The following is a 17,554-nucleotide window of genomic DNA, read 5'->3' on the forward strand; positions in this document are numbered from 1 at the left end:
CGGCCCAAACGGACCCGAAATAACCAACAAACACAACAAAACAACAACAAAAATAATGTGAATCAGAATAAATAGTTCAATAACAGAAAAATAATATTGCTATTTGTACAATAACCACCTGTTCGGTATTTATATTATATATATAAAGTAAGAAAACGTAAGAGTACTGCGCTTCAATACTTTTCTCTACTGGTTTCTTTGTTTTTTCATCTTTACGTTTAATTGAAAATATATTTTTATTCTTATTTATTCTCATTTTTTAGACATTTGTTGTCCTCATTTCTTTAGACTTCACCTCCCTGAGGCCATTTTAACCAGTTTCTTTTTGCAATTTGTGTTTGTAAGACTTCAGTTAAGCTTTAGTTTTGGATATCTCAGTCAGAAAAGTGATGAATGAAGTCAGCTGACCGACGGGCCCTCCCTCTGATGTGTGATGAGCGAACAGATAATACTTTTCACTGTCTAACACGTCATTACTCTTGCTCACAAGCAGCTTTTTAGTTGGCAGGATGAAGGCCGTATGTAGATCAGGGCATCTGTCCTGTCTGTCTGCTCGAGCTGCTCATGTTGTCACAGCACCAGAGAACAGACACAAATATTTCACTTTTGTTGTGAGCGTTTGCCTGATTGACGGACAATGGGTAGCTTGGTTTTGGTGTCTCATCTAATCTTCCTTCACATGACTGAAATAAAACATTATGCTGAGAGGCTGGAGGCTCTGAATTTGTGGCGATATCGACGTGAGAAGCATCCTCACACAAGGCTTCAGCCACAAGTACTTTTATGTTCCCTCGGCCACATTTATGGCTTAATGAGTCAGACTGGGAGCTTGTTTCCTTGTTGCATCTGAGTCAGACCATCGACATTTATTGGTGTCCATTTACTTTCCTGACCTTTCCGGCAGGAGGAAATCCAATATCCAGACTCACACTTTCATTTTTTATGGCCGCAGCTCATCTAAAGTAGCTCTGCGAGCCGCAATCGATTTCTCAGTGCTCCATTTACGGGGCTGGTGCTGCTTTAATGTGCTCACTGGAAGTCCTGTTGCAAAGATTTCTCTCTTTCTTATTTTATAAATTTGGTTCCTATATTTTAACTATTTCCCTCACACTCTGTGTCTCAGATTCTCCTTTTTACTTAGGCGATTTTCTTCTTGTACATTTTGTACGAGCATCGTCTTCACAGCTTCACACGACCACTAAAATGCCATTTAATGTAATGTAACGTTACCAAACTTGGCATTTTGAATGCACAGCCCAGAGAGATATCTCCCCACAAAGGCAAATACATCAACTTAGCATTCTTGTATTTTATATTTGGATTGCACTCTGATGATCGTGCTTTATATCAAATGCATCACGGAGGACATAATATTGCAGAAGAAGAACAACAAAATTTTCAAATGATTCAGCTTTCAACTCGTAGTTATCACATTTCCCATAGCACTTGAACGCAGCATACTTGACAGCTCTGGTGTAGCAGATTATGCCTGATTAATAACATCAATGTGAATTTGTATTTATTAAATGGGAAAGCATTAATGCAAATTGTTATGTCTGGCGTATAGGCTGCACATATTTCTAAGAACAAAACAACATTTCTTCTGTTTATGTATATTTTTGTGTTTTTTATTTTACACTTATATTTGGCAACATACATTATTTATGTTTTATTTTACACTTATATTTGGCAATATATATTTTTTATTTTTATTTTACACTTATATTTGGCAATAAAAAAAATGTATTCTTTATTTTTTAACTTATATTTGGCAATACACATTTTTTATGTTATATTTTACACTTATATTTGGCAACATACTTTTTTTTATTTTACACTTATATTTGGCAATGTACATTTTTTTCCTTTGTTATTGTTTCTTTCACCTGTTTGACAATGTAAACATCTTTCCTGTGCTAATAAAGCTTTTTGAAATTGAAATTATAAAAATATATCTAATATATTTTTATGTATTTTATCTGACTGCTTGAGTAAATAAGTAAATAAATTAAAAACTTTAAAACATTTTCTGAGCCAGCCAAATGAGTGCAGTTCTCAGGTTCACCAGGTGGCGGCGGCAGTGCTCCGTTTGGCTGACCTTAAATAAAGCCGACGAAGAAGAGCAACCCGGAAGTTTGTCGCACAGTGCTGACGATTCTTTCCATCCACAGCGTCTCTGAAACAAACCCGTCATCCCTTCATATTATACAGAAAGCGTGTCATTATTATAGCGCTGCTCGTGTGTTGCACCTGCGGTTAGCTGCGAGATAAACAGCGGGCGGACGGAGTGATGGAGGCGGCGCAGTTAGCTTCATCCTGTCCCCGGAGGGTCTGTTGATGCAGCACTATGATCCCTGTGCCTCTTCTGGTGTGTGTGATGGCAGCCTGGTGTGCTGTCTATCTCGCCGACACACTGCTCAGGGTAAATATATATATGTATATATATCTTTTCACTTGGTGTTCAGTCAGACATCGGCTAACACGTAGGGATACATGAACGTTAGCAGAGGCACAAAGAGCTAGCTAGCAGTTAGCTCAGGACACCACAACAACCTCACGACGTGTTGATGGAGGCTGTAACTCCCACTTTTTCCTGCTGTTGTTATGGTTCACCACAATAACAGTGTAGGTGACCACTGTGCACTGAAATGAGAGGCACAAAACTATAGCTAGCTACACAGCTAAACACCACAGGACGTGTTTAGCTGTGTAGCTAGCTTAACACATCTGTAAAAGACCTTAGTAGTAGTAGGTGTGAAACTGTGCAACAGTATTGGATAAGAAATAAGATAAAAACTAGTTATGATGTAAAATAAATTAAAGTTAGCTAAAGATATTGGATTCAAAGAAGTATAATTAGCCTAGCTTAACTGTCCAGGTAGTGACATTGTCTTTCATGGCAAAATAAATAAATAAAAAGAAACAAAATATCACTTGTGAAAGATCAACATCATGTTCCCATTAAACGTTTACCACAGTAATTACTATATTAAACATTCACCTGGTTAGAGTCCAAACCAGGGCCGTAGCCAGGATTTTAGAAATACTGAGGTCACACCCCTACCCCCACCCCCAGCCATCCATCGAAAACATTTTGAAGACTATAGTATAAATCTACGCATCCATCCATTATCTGAAACCACTTATTCTTTTCAGGGTCACTGGGAGGCTGTAGCTGATCCCAGGGTACTGACAGCAGGGTGCACCCTGGATAAGTCGCCAGTTCATCACAGGGCTGACATATAGAGACAAACAGCCATCCACGCTCACATGTACACCTATGGACAATTTAGAGTAACTGATTAACCTAACTTTTTTGCATGTCTTTGGACTGTGGGAGGAAGCCCGGGGGAGAACATGAAAACTCTGCACAGAAAGGCCCTGACTCAGCCAGGTCTCCGCAATTAATTTTGTATTGAGTAATGGGCAATGACCTGTTAGTCTACAAGTTAGTGTTTGGTCAAGTATGACAGTTGACTCAAAAGAAAATGGAGATGGCTTTCGCAGCTGCGATGTCTCTGGGCTCATAGGCATGTTTGCTCTACCTTACGAGCCCGGAGACACTTTGGCGGACACTGAAACGAGCAGCAGAAGACGGGGAAAGAGGCCGAAGGGGTCATTGTGTTCGCTGACGATGCTGCAGCTTGCAGGCCGCCGCAGCAGACCGCAAGAAAAGCAGACATTGCCGCAGCCACTGTGTGATATAACAGTTTGACAGGCGGAGTAGAGCTTGTCTGCACTGTTTTGGGATCCATAATAACACCTCTGACATGCTCATCTGTTGTGGTCTGTCACACGGTGATGGTGCAACTGAACTACACATCTGTTAAGTGATTGGCTGTTTGCGTGTCACTCGCAGCTCGCTAAATTATCAAGGGATATGACGGGCCTACACTCTTCCATTGTCTCCCGCAGACATCAGCGACACATCGGATCAGCTACGAGTCATGGCTGGCGAGTCGAGGGCTAATGTTGTCTCCTTTCCACTTGAGATGGCAGACCACCATGTTCAACCGACTGTTTGCGTACTGCGCCCGCATCAACCCCCGAGCCCTCTACCTGTGGTGAGGACTAATGTTATATTAATTAACTAAGTAACCATGTATGCTGTTCCTGCATCATTTCTGTACTTTCCTCACTCAGCCTTCATGATCCTGCTCTTAAAGGTAAATGCACTTGGTCAACTGAAGCTATTGGAGTTTGTTTTTATTATTATCTTCTCATACAAACAGAATTTAAATAAAACAGGAGATGTCAAGAAGCTATAGGCTTAAACAGTGGTTAGTCTTAAGACAAAAATACAAAAATATCATATGTAAGCAAGTGACTGACCTATACATAGATTTTTTTGATCATTTTTTGACATTTTTAAAAACATTTTGTACACGATTTTTTGGTACAGCCCGCCTTTGTTGATGTTTTATTATTTTGTTTCATATTAATGTGCCAAATATCAACGTGTCCACACTTTCAGGATATTAAATATTAGCTTAACGTTTGTTTTATTCATCTGAGGCTACTTATAGTACTCTTCAGATGTATTTTGTTCACAGTCATGACAAAAAACATGACTTTCTCTGTTAAAATAAACAAAATAGTGATGTAAATATTACTTTGGACCCAGTATCGGTGCCAAAAGTACCTGTACTGGCATTATTTGATTGGTTCCCAGTTGTAAAAAGTTAAAATTACACTTGTTGAAATATCACTCAGCACTCAACTATGACAAATACGTCAGTGTTCAGCCATCACTCAACATAATGTTTGCTGAAGCGATGATTTTTTGTGGGTCCGTTCTCATTACCTAATGGACAAGTGGGCAAGTCGTCCAAAATCTTGATCTATCCTTGAACCACAGTTCAGCTTTCACACTGTGCAGCCAAATTGCTTCGCTTGAAATGATTTCTCTGTTGTATCGACGCGATATCTCCCAGGTTCAGCAGTGGTCTGGTGTTCGGTATAGTCGCCATGCTGGGATCGGTGGTGCTGCTTGTCAAGACGCTGCAGCAGACGCTCGCGCAGATGACCACGGACAACCCTCGGATGGGAGGTCAGCAGGCCCTGCAGGTGGTGGTATGTACACACTGAACTGGACATGTGTGAGCTTTTATAAGTAATTCACACCAGGGGGAATTAAAATTTAAACACAGTATGCAGAAAATGGATGATTTTTCTCCAAGTTTCAGTGTCCTCAAGTAGTAGGACAGTAGTATTCACTTAAATTAGATTAAAAGCGTTGTGTATCTCTTGTTGTTACACAGGGTCGGAGATTAAATCGAGTTCGGAGCATAAATGTCCTTGAAAGTTCACACAAAGCCTGTGTTATTCAAATGAGGGTCAACAAACGCCCCTCATTATGAGAAGGGCTCTTATTTAGCATTTTTCTCCTGTTCCTTTTTTTATTCATTGAGGTGTCACATCGCCGTGCATTAATGTGAGCGCTATCCCCAGCGGACCACTGCAGGTGATTCATGGGAAGCTATTAGGAGGCCATTTATAACTGCGTATTCAGCCCCGAGCGGCACAAAATGCATCACACAGCAAACGGACCACACAGAAAAGCACAGCCTCAGCAGAACATGAAGCAATTAACACGGAGAGGGAAACAAAGAAAAGAGCAGGGAGGAGGTTTGGATACTTCTCAGTGAGAAATGTGAGGTACAGATTTATTACACCACAGTTTAACGACATTACCACCTAAAAAAGGGTTAAAATATGAAAGATACAAGTTGATTTCACACCCTGTTGTGTTTCTGTTTCAGTGGTTGCTCTTCTTCTTTTTTCATCTTCAGGTCCCCGGTGTCAATCTGCCCACCAGTCAGCTGGCCTACTTCTTCATCGCGCTGCTGCTCAGCGGAGTTATACATGAGCTGGGCCACGCCGTGGCAGCATTGAGGTGAGACAAAACGCACGTTGCCATAACACACACATCTGTTACCATGACAACCTGCAGAGCGAAGAGCATCCAATGGCTATTCAGACAGGGGAAAAATGGGAGGTGACCAATGTGAGCTCATGTAGAGACACAAGGAGGTTAAAGGCTCCTGTTCGTTCTTTATTAACCTTACAATAAGTGCTCAGTATCGATTGATTTAATATCTGACCAGTTTTATAACATACAGCTTTAAGGGCGGGAAGAAAGAAACACAGGTGTTTTATCTGAGTTTGAGTGGCCAAAAAGTCTCTCTACTCTCTCTGAAACATTAACTACACTACACACTACACACCAGTCAGAAGAGTGCAGCGTATAGAGTACTTTTTTTAAGAAAAATAACTCAATCTTCTCTGACTCCAGCTTCTTAAATGACATTTTTCACCATTTTCTGACCAAACAACGGATTAATTAATTAATTAATTAATTAATCCACAATGAGAATAATCTTTGGTTGGGGCCCTTAAACAGTTCACACATGACTTCAACGTCCCCACCACTAAGTGTCTTACTACATTTTTAGCCTACTATATACACTTAACTATGAATTGATCAATGTACAAGTTGTAAAGTTAGAGTTAGAACAGTTTGTAACGAAAGTCAGACTAGTGAGTAGGTGATGTTTAATGCCCGTGACAACGTCTGTCGTCTCATTTAGACACTTGTTAGCAACCACCGTTTTTAAGACATGTAGGTGCTTAATCATTGAATTGTGGGACATTTAATGACGTATTTTATGCCGTAGAGCAAAATGTGAAAATCTCTTAAGCCTGTGGTAACCACAGACCTTATTTCAGGCGCTCAACCGAAAAAATCTATTAAAAAAACTAATTGACTTTGAGACGAGGGAACCGGATGTGCAAAAATGCAAACTGATTTCTGGGTTTGAGGACTCACTCCTGCAGCACAGAGCATGATGTGTTCATGTAGTAAGAAGCTGATAGAGAAAATAAGTTTTTAATATCTCTTTCTCTGACCTCTTTGAACGTGTCATACTTTTGTACTCCTGGCAGGGAGCAGGTGAGAGTGAACGGCTTCGGCATGTTTGTGTTCGTGGTTTATCCCGGGGCGTTCGTGGACCTCTTCACCACGCACCTCAACCTCATTTCACCCACTCAGCAGCTCCGCATCTTCTGCGCAGGTAAGATCATAATCCTGATTATTTTGCCGGCTAATGTAATCACAGCTATTAATCACAGTTATTTCAAGCATTTTTTTTGTTAAATACTGGTTTGTGTTTTGCCAGTAAAGGTCACCCTGAGGTCTTTTATATCTGAACACCAGACAGCTGCTTCACATCAAATCATTTCACTCCGCAATTAAGAAAATTAGATTTTAATGAATTGATGGTGGAGCCGGCAGTTATTCACGCATGAATGTGACTGATGTCTCCTACGAGCCACCGTAGGGAGCCAGTTTAAGCCTGATTATTTTCAGTGCGGTCCGTGCAAGAAGAATGTTGCCGTTTTTGACGAGAAAGCGGTCGAGAGGGCAGCAGAGAAAAACTTCATGATATAAGTTACTGCTGAAAACAATGTTATGTAAAGTCAACACTCAAGTGGTAAAAGATCAGTTCGAGAAAAGGGACGGTTTCTTCTTTCTCTGTCTGATTACAGAGGAATTAATTAATCACAGCAGGTGCAAATTTAGCGTTTATGTGCTGAGGTTTTGTGTAACGGTGTCATAAAGTGAACCCTGACAAGAAGCAACATGCTGCGTAGACATCAGATCAAAAAGCAAAAGATTCCTAAAGATAATTTAAGTTGGTGTTTCTGCTTTTTACTGATTTCTGTCAGTTTTACTGTTGCTAATGACGTTCAATGGTCTACTTTTGCAATCAGTTGATGATATCCACTTCTTCCATACTTATTTTGTGCTAACCAGAGACCAGTAAGCTAATGTTTCACACGTGACAACAAAACCCACAACTAACATCTGGCTCTGCCTTCAGTGGGAAAAGGTACGATGGGCAAACGCTCCCAGGTCAAATGACTCTTCAGTATTCATGTTTTTAAACGCAACACTCAGGTGGACACGCTCATTTTTGCCCGTCTGGGGGGCATCGGCGCGGAAATAGTCTTCTTTCCGTCTCCGTTCAAGCAGCACTCAGACATCGTTCAGTAGGAGTTGAGTTTGAAGAGAGACTAAAGTAAAAGATATTAAAAAACAGTTAAAAAAAATCTTCATTAAGCTGCTAATTTTGGTCTATTAATGTTCCTGTTGATGAGAAGCTGGGAAACGGCTATGAAGGAGTTCAGTGCTTCCTGCTCCTTGCAGGGCTAATCCTCCAAAAACAGGGGGAGTGGACGTCAGGACGATTTGGTGGCTAAACTCCCGACACGTACTAATGTGTTCATCAGCTGTCAAAGTGTGTGAGAGCATGAACAAACACTGAACGGTACTTCCTCTGGGAGCCTTTGGAGGGCAGTGAAGAGCTGCTGTAAAAAAAACAACATATACAGTATCTTTGGCCAGGTTAAAAAAATCCCTCTTCTTCTCAATGTGACAAGAAAATTACGGGAGTGGGCGACTGAAGGCAGCGAACTGAGACGTCCAATCAACTTCTGTGACAAACCAGAGAGGGAGGGATGCTGTTCCCATCAGGGGAGAGGTGACATAAGAGCATGCTGTGTTTATTTATCTGCGTCTCTCTCGCTCCACAGTGGAGATCGCAGCAGGTTTCTCGCACATAACATGTTTATTATTTATTCCTGGAGAGGGAAGTGTTGCAACTTTAATAGTTTGTTTACTGTACGAAGTCAGAATGGGAAATATATGCACCCGTTAGGCCTAAAATTAGAGACTATTTCACTTTAATTTGGATGTAGTAACCAGTAATGGGACACTTTTCAGACGTTACATTTTTTCCCAAGAGAAAAGAGTTCCTCAAACCTTCAGCTATTCATTTTCCTCTTCTCAGAGACTTCATGTTTCTGTCTCTTGATGCTGCTGTCGTCACGTTTGACTGATGGCTGCTTGTTTTTTTTTTTAAGTTTCAGGAAAAATAAGAGCTAAAAGTTGAGCCGTGGCCTCATCAGGCAATGAGACATTTTTCCTCATGTGGTTTTGTGAGACGGATGGTATAGAGGGTTATATTTAGTCAGCGGTGGTTTCTGCTCTGCCACGACATCCTACAGTCGTACTACATGTGGAAAACAAGGTTGTTTCAGTTGATTCAGTCTCACATGTTTGGAAGCGTCATGAAGTTTTTAAAGTTATATTTGTGACATTCGAAGCCTTTGTTTGGCGCTTTCATGAAGTCGATATTTAATAGAAAAAATAAAGCTCAGTCAAACTCATCTTTAACTTTGTTTATTGTTTGTTTTGTCTCTTTTTTTGGCAAATTATTTACACTCAAACTATTAGTGTAGGGAGGCGGAGAGAGTCTGTAACCATCACGCACAAAAACATAAAGAAAAACAATTACACTTCAGAAATGATTTAAGTGGGGATGTATTATAATCACCATATCAGTGTTTTATTTTAATATCACAGTTATTGTCAATACCGGAGCATCGTGACACCACAAGGCTTCATAAATAACTGTGCCTGTAGCTGTCATATGTTACAGCAGTAGGTAGGAAACATGATGTGAAATGTAAAAAGAAATAAATAAGTACAGAGAAAAATGCAAAGATAAAATAATACAGAAATGATAAATACATTAAGAAGTGAATACATGTACTAAATAAAATGGAAAATTAAGTGGCAAATACAAAAAAGGTGAATTAATACAGAAGCAGATTAAAACAGAAATACCAATTTATGTCATATTTTATAGAAATAATTAATGTAACATTTAGTTTTTTGTATTCGAGGTGCATTTAATGACATGAATTAATATTTTTCGTACGTATTCTTAACGTACTGGCTGATCTATTGAGGGTGTACGGACTAGATAAGCATCAGTCCCACTTTAATACTCACTGAACAATAAGTGTAAGTGTTTTTATTTCACCCAAATTATTGTCTTAAAAAGTCTTTAAAAGTTCATTAAGTTAATTTCAGATCATGAGCGTAAACTAAATTAGTAAAATGTAAAATGAAGTAATGTTTGTGTTTCCTCTCTGTAGGCGTGTGGCACAACTTCGTTCTGTGTGTGGCGGCGTTGGCGTTCCTCTTCCTGCTGCCCATCCTGCTGTTTCCTGTTTACTACACCGGTGCCGGGGCGCTGGTGACCGAGGTCGTCCAGGTGAGTGCAGCAGGTGTTTACGTCCGGCTGAACTACTAATCTTAAAATCATTACAATCACCGCCAAGGGCATTATTCAAATAATCTCAGTGTGAGGTTGTTTTGCATATTGTTCCGCCGTACTTTATGTGTTTGTGGAGGAACATTTTATTTTCAGATTGACCTTCATGCAACAAAATGTAATAATCTGTGATGGGTGTAAACACTTGTGTGTCATTATGGAAGTCACTGCAGCATTTTTTCCAATGTCACGATAAATAATAACTTTATTAATCCGCTCTGGTTTGACAGGGCAGGAAATGATTCGTCACATCGTCGTAGTAAATCAGCTACAGTCGGCCGCTGGAGTAGTTTGGTCTGAACTCATGCAATTGGTCTTGCATTAGACCAATTTTTTGTTTTAAATATCTTTGTCTCTAATATCTTTGTCTTTGGAGCAGGGCTCAGCGGCCGACGGTCCCCGGGGTCTGTCAGTCGGGGACATAGTGACGGGGCTGGAGGACTGTCCGGTCTGGGGGGTGGAGGACTGGAGCAGCTGCCTGTCTCGCCTGTCTCACGCCCCACAGACGGGTTACTGCGTCCCCGTGTCCAGCCTGCAGCCCAGCTGGGCCCACGGACGAGGTGAGGGTGCTTTATTGACGACACACAAAGGACCGGTCGGACTGTAGTGGCTGATTGTTTTCTAAGTGTAGTTCAGTAAAGACTCAGCCGTGTGCGTCTGGAGTCCAGTTGTGTTATAATCAGCTCATAAATTGAGACGTTTCATTGATTAATTCATTAAAAACTGCTTCAACATTTAATTTGTTATCGCCTTAAAATGAAATCAGGTCAAACCCACAGAGCTGCAACAGGAGCTGTGATTGGCCAGCTGTTAACTGGAGTTATGGATGTTTGAGGTGAGAGCAACAGCTGGCCAATCAGAGCTCCTGTTGCTTCTCTGTGCTCTGTAAATATTCCAGTGACACATCAGACTAATTATTATTATTATTGTTATTATTATTATTATTATCTGGTATGTTTTAAGTCTGGAAAGTTTGAATCAATCAGTTGAATATATTTAGGTTTTAGTCAGTTGGTATGTGAAAACAAGCAAACCAAAGGCATCATCGTGGCCATTTTTTATAATTTATTCAATATTTTTTAACATTTAATACACCAAACTTCATAAACTTCCATGTTGTTATGTGTTTATATAATGACAAATAAATCACCTTGAACCAAACAATTAATCATTAAGAATAATTTGAATATTAAGGAATAAGAAGAAAAAGGATTTAATTTGATCCTAAAGGTATAATACGTATAATTTCTGCATGAAATTGTCTTAAACGACCAGACCATTGTTTTATATATTGTTGATTTGTGTGCCTGCATTATCCTGAATGTTTCCAAGACCCCGAGTGGTAGAAATTATATATTTTACTGAACTAAATTAAAGACAGAATTTCTCATCTTCCCTCCATTACCTCACCACGTAAAGCTTCACACAGAAAAACACTTTCACCACAGCGAGAACTAAATTAATATCATTTTATTAACGTTTCCACAGCCGGAGGTCCCGGTGACGTACGAGGAGTCGGCAGGAAGTGTCTCCATTATGTCATAAAGTGTCTGATATGCTGTTCTTGTCTAATCACGCGAGTAGATTCACCAACTGAGAGTCAAACGATTTAAACCTCAGCGTCATCCATCTCCATGTGTCCGATGTGACACGAGTTGTTTTTGTGAGACTCTTTGTTCCAGCCTGACACAGAAAATCTAATCACCCAGTGACTCTCTGTCCTTTTTATTTGTCTTTCAAGCTTTCAAGCGTCTGGACGGAACGATGGACTGCTGCAGCAACAACAGCCTGACAGACCTCTGCTTCTCCTACATCAAACCACAGGGCAGGAACAGCAGAGAGAGAGAGGTGACACACACACACACACACACACACACACACACACACACACACACACACACACACACACACACACACACACACACACACACGAATACAAACACAGACACAGTAACAGGCCGGCTGGGACTTTTAATGACTGCTCCAGCATGTGAGCAGTTTTCCAACCCTTTTAGACCGTCGAGCATTTTTATATTTCTTCTTCCTTTATTCCATTCACTTCCTTTTATTTCTATTTTTGAGCTGCTTAGTTTTGCAGCTACATGAGTTTAATGCACACGTACTCCTTGTTTTACTGATGTTTTGCTCATCATACTCGGGTCTATGGAGGCAAAGGAGTGCCATAAATAAATAATAAATTTGTACAAGAATAAGGACACGAATGTGGAAATATACAGAAAAAAACAAAGTAAGTAAATGAGAAAGTTATGAAATATAAAAATAAATAAATAAAATAAAAATTGTTGAAATATGAAGACAAATAACAAAATAATAAATGAATGCATTTCCCTTTATTTTTGCATTTATTTATTTATTTCTGTTTGGTAATGTATTCTAAAAACATGGTTATTTATATTTTACATTGAAAATACAATAAAATATTTTTTCTCTTTCTTTTGCTTTTCGCTTTTTATTTATTATTAATTAATTTCTCCTAAAATCTCCACATTTCTTATTTAATTATGTATTTTTATTTATTTCTCTTTATATTGGCTCATTTATTTTATTATTCTTTTACAGCTTTATTAGTTTTTATTTCGTTCCTATGACTCCTCCTGTATGTTGGCTGCAAATTAACAGCTCAGGGTCGTAGAAAAAGACAGCCAGCAAGATAACCAACGTCACAATTGGACACAAGAATAAGAAGTGTGACATTAAAAGTTGTTTATCATGAATGAAGATACACGAAAAAGAAAACAAGATGGCGCACATCGTCAGGGAACAACGAGACGGACAAGAAAGCAAAAAAGAAGACAGCCAACTTCAGATAAAGTCTAAAACTATAAACTCCTTCCTGTTACTCACTTTCCTTCCCTCTGTGACCTTGTCTCCTGCAGTACGCCTGCATGCCGGTGCGTAAGATGGTGACGGGGACGCGAGTGTGTCGTGGCGACGCCGACTGCGCCGCACACTCCAACGCTCCCAGCGTTTGCGTCACGCCGTCTCTGGAGAACCAGACTCGCTTCATCCGCGTCACGCACCCGCCCAACACACACATGCTGTTTGTGGGTTATCCGCCTCACCTTCAGTACTCTGGTACGTACGGGATGTCGTGCTTCTGTGTTCATCTCACTGTTTAGTGTTGTTTTTGAAAAGTTATCAGGTGTTTCCAGGTAAATTTGATGCACAAAATAACTGAATGATTGTAAAAGTATCTTAATTTTTCCTATAAAGTCAGAAATAATGTTCTTATTATTTCTTTTTTTGTAAATATTGAAGCAAAAACTGCTTATAATTTCAGTGAGCTGCAGCGTAGCTCCCCTCTGGAAGACGTCTTGTGTCTGTATTATTCATATAATTACTGTTTACAGTGTCGACATCGAGCTGACTCTCCAGTCCTCATTGACGCACAGTAAATATGCAGGAAGATGCTTGTCATCGTGTCTGCTGCTGATTCAGACAGTTGCAAAAGTGTTATCTCTCTATAATGATGAACTCCGCAACCACACAGTGTTTGTATAAATCCCTGCAGTGCGACTCTGACACCTCCCGCATTTTGTTTTCTCTCCCAGTGAGTATCACCAACTTCGTGCCCCGTTTTGGTTTCCTCCACCTGGATCTGCCCATCTTCTTAGAGACCTTCTGCAAGTATCCTTTCATGGTTAAAAGACTGTGTGTCCTTAGCTGACGAAGCACTGCTGTCAAAATCAATGATTCCCAAAGGTGCAGGCATCAACCCAACGAGTGAGCTGAGATGAAACTAACATAAAATATTCATGATTTAATATTTACACTCAACTAGTGATCAGAACTGACGAAACAAGCTTTTAATTTGTGTTTGTCTTCGTTGGTCCGACCTGTTTGTTTTCTGGTGTTGTGTTGACAATTTGATATGGGAACTATACTGACCTTCACCTGCGTCCTGTGGTGTAGTTAAAGGTTAGCGGGCGGCACTGCATGAGACACAACACTAACAGGAGAGCGACTTTGACACAACAGGGGCACATGTCTTACGTTGCATCAGTGACGGGGTTAGAGTTGTGATTAAACGTTCGGGTGGGCCCCACGAGATTTGGGGATTTTGTGATCGATAAATAGAAAAACAGTGCTGATACAGAAAAAGTCACTTAAGGCAAAGCCTTGGGTTGAAAATCTGTTTTTTATAGCTTCAATACTTTTTTACTGCGGGGCGTCGCAGTATCACGATATTCACGATGAACATGATATTAAAAAATTAAATATTGATATTGTGTGAATAATATTTATATTACATTGTATATTAACACGATATCATCGTCTGATTAATCCAGAGAAGATGCTCGGCTTAGTGCATTTTGTTAATGAGTACATCTGTTGTCTTTTTACTAGTCGTTGATGGTAGTCGTTCATTTGTACACTTTTTTTTTTACAGTCTCTTTCTCTCTCTCCACCTCCCTATACTTGTATTTTGAGAGTTTTTTGTTTGCAGACAAAACACACAGTAAACAATGTTAAAGAAGATAAATTCTTGGACTGCAGTTTTTGTGTAATCCTGTAGACAAACCAACAAACAAATCAACAAACAAACGAACATGGGTGAAAACTGATCTCATGGCGGTGGTAACAAGGATAGGAAATAATAAACAGTGCAGGAGGAGGCGGTAAAGTTATAGAAAACACAAAATATACACACAGAAACTAACAAGACTACATAAAGTGATGGTAAAGTAATAATTGCAATGTTGATATCAATATAAAAGCAGAAAATGTGTGTGAATGAGCTGTAACTCGATGGGTGATCAGTAAAGTGCGTGTGTGTGATGTGTGTAATCAATATTGTCTTTAACCTCCGGCCTCTCAGATATGTGGTGTCCCTCTCCGGGGCGTTGGCAGTAGTAAACTCAGTGCCGTGCTTCGCTCTCGACGGTCAGTGGATGCTGAATGCCCTGCTGGAGGCCACGCTCGTCACTGTGGTAACGGACCGACAGAAGCGCGAGCTGATTGGTTTCTTCCTGCTGCTGGCCGGCAGCGCCCTGCTGGCAGCTAACGTGGCTCTGGGGCTGTGGATGGTCACGGCGCGGTAGCCTCAGCGCTTCGCCGCTCCGGAAACAAAACACTGAATGAATAAATCCTCGTGTGGACCGAGAGTCGTTCTCTGTCTGACACGCGTGGACCACTAAACTGTGAACATGCAGGAAAAAAAGGACTACATTACCCAGAAGTGCTGCCCTGTTTCTGGAAACTGTTGAGCAGAATGTTACTCTGCTTTTAAGGCTTTACTGGACCAACAGGGAAAAAAATAAATAAACGACTGACTTGCACCTTGTTGCCACCGTACACACAAAAGCACATATACGATATACAAGAATGCACTTGCTGTAAAGCACCGTCCCATGTGACTGTTTACAAAGACTGCACAATCTTTACAAATCTTAATACCTGTAACATACGGAGGACCGAGACTGCCAACACCAAAAGTAAACACACAACTGAATAAATGACTCGATAAATAAAAATTAAATTAAATGCACAAAGAAAAATTATTGAAAAAAATTAAGTTGTAAAATGTGACAAAAATTCCCATTTTATTTATTAATGTATTCATTTTTAACTGTATATTTGTGTATTTATTAATTATGTGTTATTTTTATAGGCCAAAAGACTCTTTCAATATTTCAATATTGATATATCGGCAGATATACACACAATTTTTTCGGCAAATCCCTTTTAATGTGGTTATAAAACACAGAAATGTAACACAGGCAGGATATTTTACAGGTAAACCATAAACTTTATCGTCAAAAATGACGTCAGTGCACTGTAACAGTAAACTTTGCGGGAATTTAATAATTAAAAATAACTTGGAGCAACTTTTTCTGCATTACAGTCGTAAAACAAAAGTGTTTGTTTGTGTTTATCCCTTTTATTTATTTCCCAAAACATATTTATTTCCTCACTTTCTTTTAACATTCCTGCTTCATTATGGAAACGATGGGGCTGTCATTCAAAGTCGCCTATTGGTTGATCGACATCAGAGTAGATGGATCAACTCTCAGGCTCAATACTTAAACAATAAATCATCAATAAATTAATAAATAAAATGGAAAAGTAAGTAAATAAGGGAATTAAATACAGAAGCAAATTTACACAAATATCAATATATGTCACATTTTATGAATAAATTAATGCCTACATTTATTTTTAATAGTATTTTTGGTGCATTTTAATGTATTTTTTGAATCGTATAACTACTTGATTCTTGATTTCCGAGACGTGGTCCTCCGTACTACTGTGTTTGTGTTTGAAGTTGGAGATAAAGCATTTTAAAGGGTTTGATGGATCAACGGTCAGGTTTTGTGTCTGTGTTGGCTTTTGTCTTGTTGCAGAGGGAACAAAATGAATCCAAGCCATGTTTGGACTAAAAATAAGCCTTCAATTTATCAGCAAACGCATGGCAATACTTTGATCTTCTACTCCACATCTACGTTGGAAAAACTACCTACCTAACATTCACGTTTAAAGAGAAACTGCCTCGGTCGGTGTCCTGCACATTATTCAGTCAAGTCAAGTGTCTTTTCTCTTCCTCGGGTATTGTAGTGAGAAAATGAAACGTTTTCTCACCTTTTCTCAAAGTGTAAATTTCATTTTTATTTCTCTCGGCCTGTCACTGTCTGTGGTTTTGTCAAAACTGTGGAATAAAAGGTCTAATTTAATTGAAGAGCTCTTAATAAAACACTTTGTTCTTGTCTCATTAACTGAATCGTCATATTTCAGTATTGTTGAGGCACTGGAGCAGAAAACGACCTCACCTACAGTAACAGGCGGGACTGAAAAGGTCACTGGGGATTTTCTGGAACAACTTTGCTGCACATACCTATCCCAGCTCACGTTGCCCAAGACATAGGATACATCCTGGACAGATCAACAGTAACACATGTTGTTAGGCAAACAGTCACACCTCAGCTCAGTTCAATACAAAATACATTCTTTGTTCCTTAAAGGGCGGCTCGAGCAGGCGAGCCTGCAAACAGAAAGAGGATTCACACTGTTACTGTTATCATGATGTAAAATATGTCTTTCAAGGGGGAAGATATAATCAATGACATATCAAATGTTGTTAATTAGCCCTAGAACTGTGACTTTAAGTACTTTAAATACATGTTTTTGCATCTAATTCAATGTAATAGGGAACATTTTTCTGTCATGTTGAGTCAATATGAATAAATTAAATGACTGGATGTGTGATTTATCTCAGGAGACAGAATAACCCATTTGAAATGCATAACTCTTGTGTATAATAGCTGAATATTAAACACCTGAAAACACTTTATGTTAATGTAGAAGTTCCCCTTAACTTTATATGTGATAATGGAAGAAGTCTGCATTCATTT

General features: G+C 39.5%; 1 protein-coding gene across 1 annotated transcript; it reads left to right on the top strand.

Moving 5' to 3' along the window:
• Window positions 1–2,118: 2,118 nt before the first annotated feature.
• On the top strand, window positions 2,119–16,876 carry mbtps2 (membrane-bound transcription factor peptidase, site 2). The gene is made up of 11 exons (XM_073488697.1): window positions 2,119–2,422; window positions 3,916–4,064; window positions 4,935–5,073; window positions 5,793–5,896; window positions 6,946–7,073; window positions 10,006–10,124; window positions 10,564–10,744; window positions 11,926–12,032; window positions 13,082–13,280; window positions 13,757–13,832; window positions 15,025–16,876. Exons 1-11 carry the CDS (start codon window positions 2,348–2,350, stop codon window positions 15,245–15,247), a joined length of 1,500 nt encoding a protein of 499 aa, XP_073344798.1. The 5' UTR covers window positions 2,119–2,347; the 3' UTR covers window positions 15,248–16,876.
• The last annotated feature ends 678 nt before the right edge of the window (window positions 16,877–17,554 follow it).

This window comes from Pagrus major, chromosome 19 (assembly GCF_040436345.1).
Source record: "Pagrus major chromosome 19, Pma_NU_1.0".
Classification (NCBI taxonomy): domain Eukaryota; kingdom Metazoa; phylum Chordata; class Actinopteri; order Spariformes; family Sparidae; genus Pagrus; species Pagrus major.

Bases quoted from the DNA above. Each gene is read 5' to 3' on its own strand.
- mbtps2 (XM_073488697.1), top strand. From the start codon at position 2,348: ATGATCCCTGTGCCTCTTCTGGTGTGTGTGATGGCAGCCTGGTGTGCT. The intron at 2,423-3,915 runs GTAAATATATAT...TGTCTCCCGCAG, and splicing joins TCGCCGACACACTGCTCAGG to ACATCAGCGACACATCGGAT. The intron at 10,745-11,925 runs GTGAGGGTGCTT...TTGTCTTTCAAG, and splicing joins CAGCTGGGCCCACGGACGAG to CTTTCAAGCGTCTGGACGGA.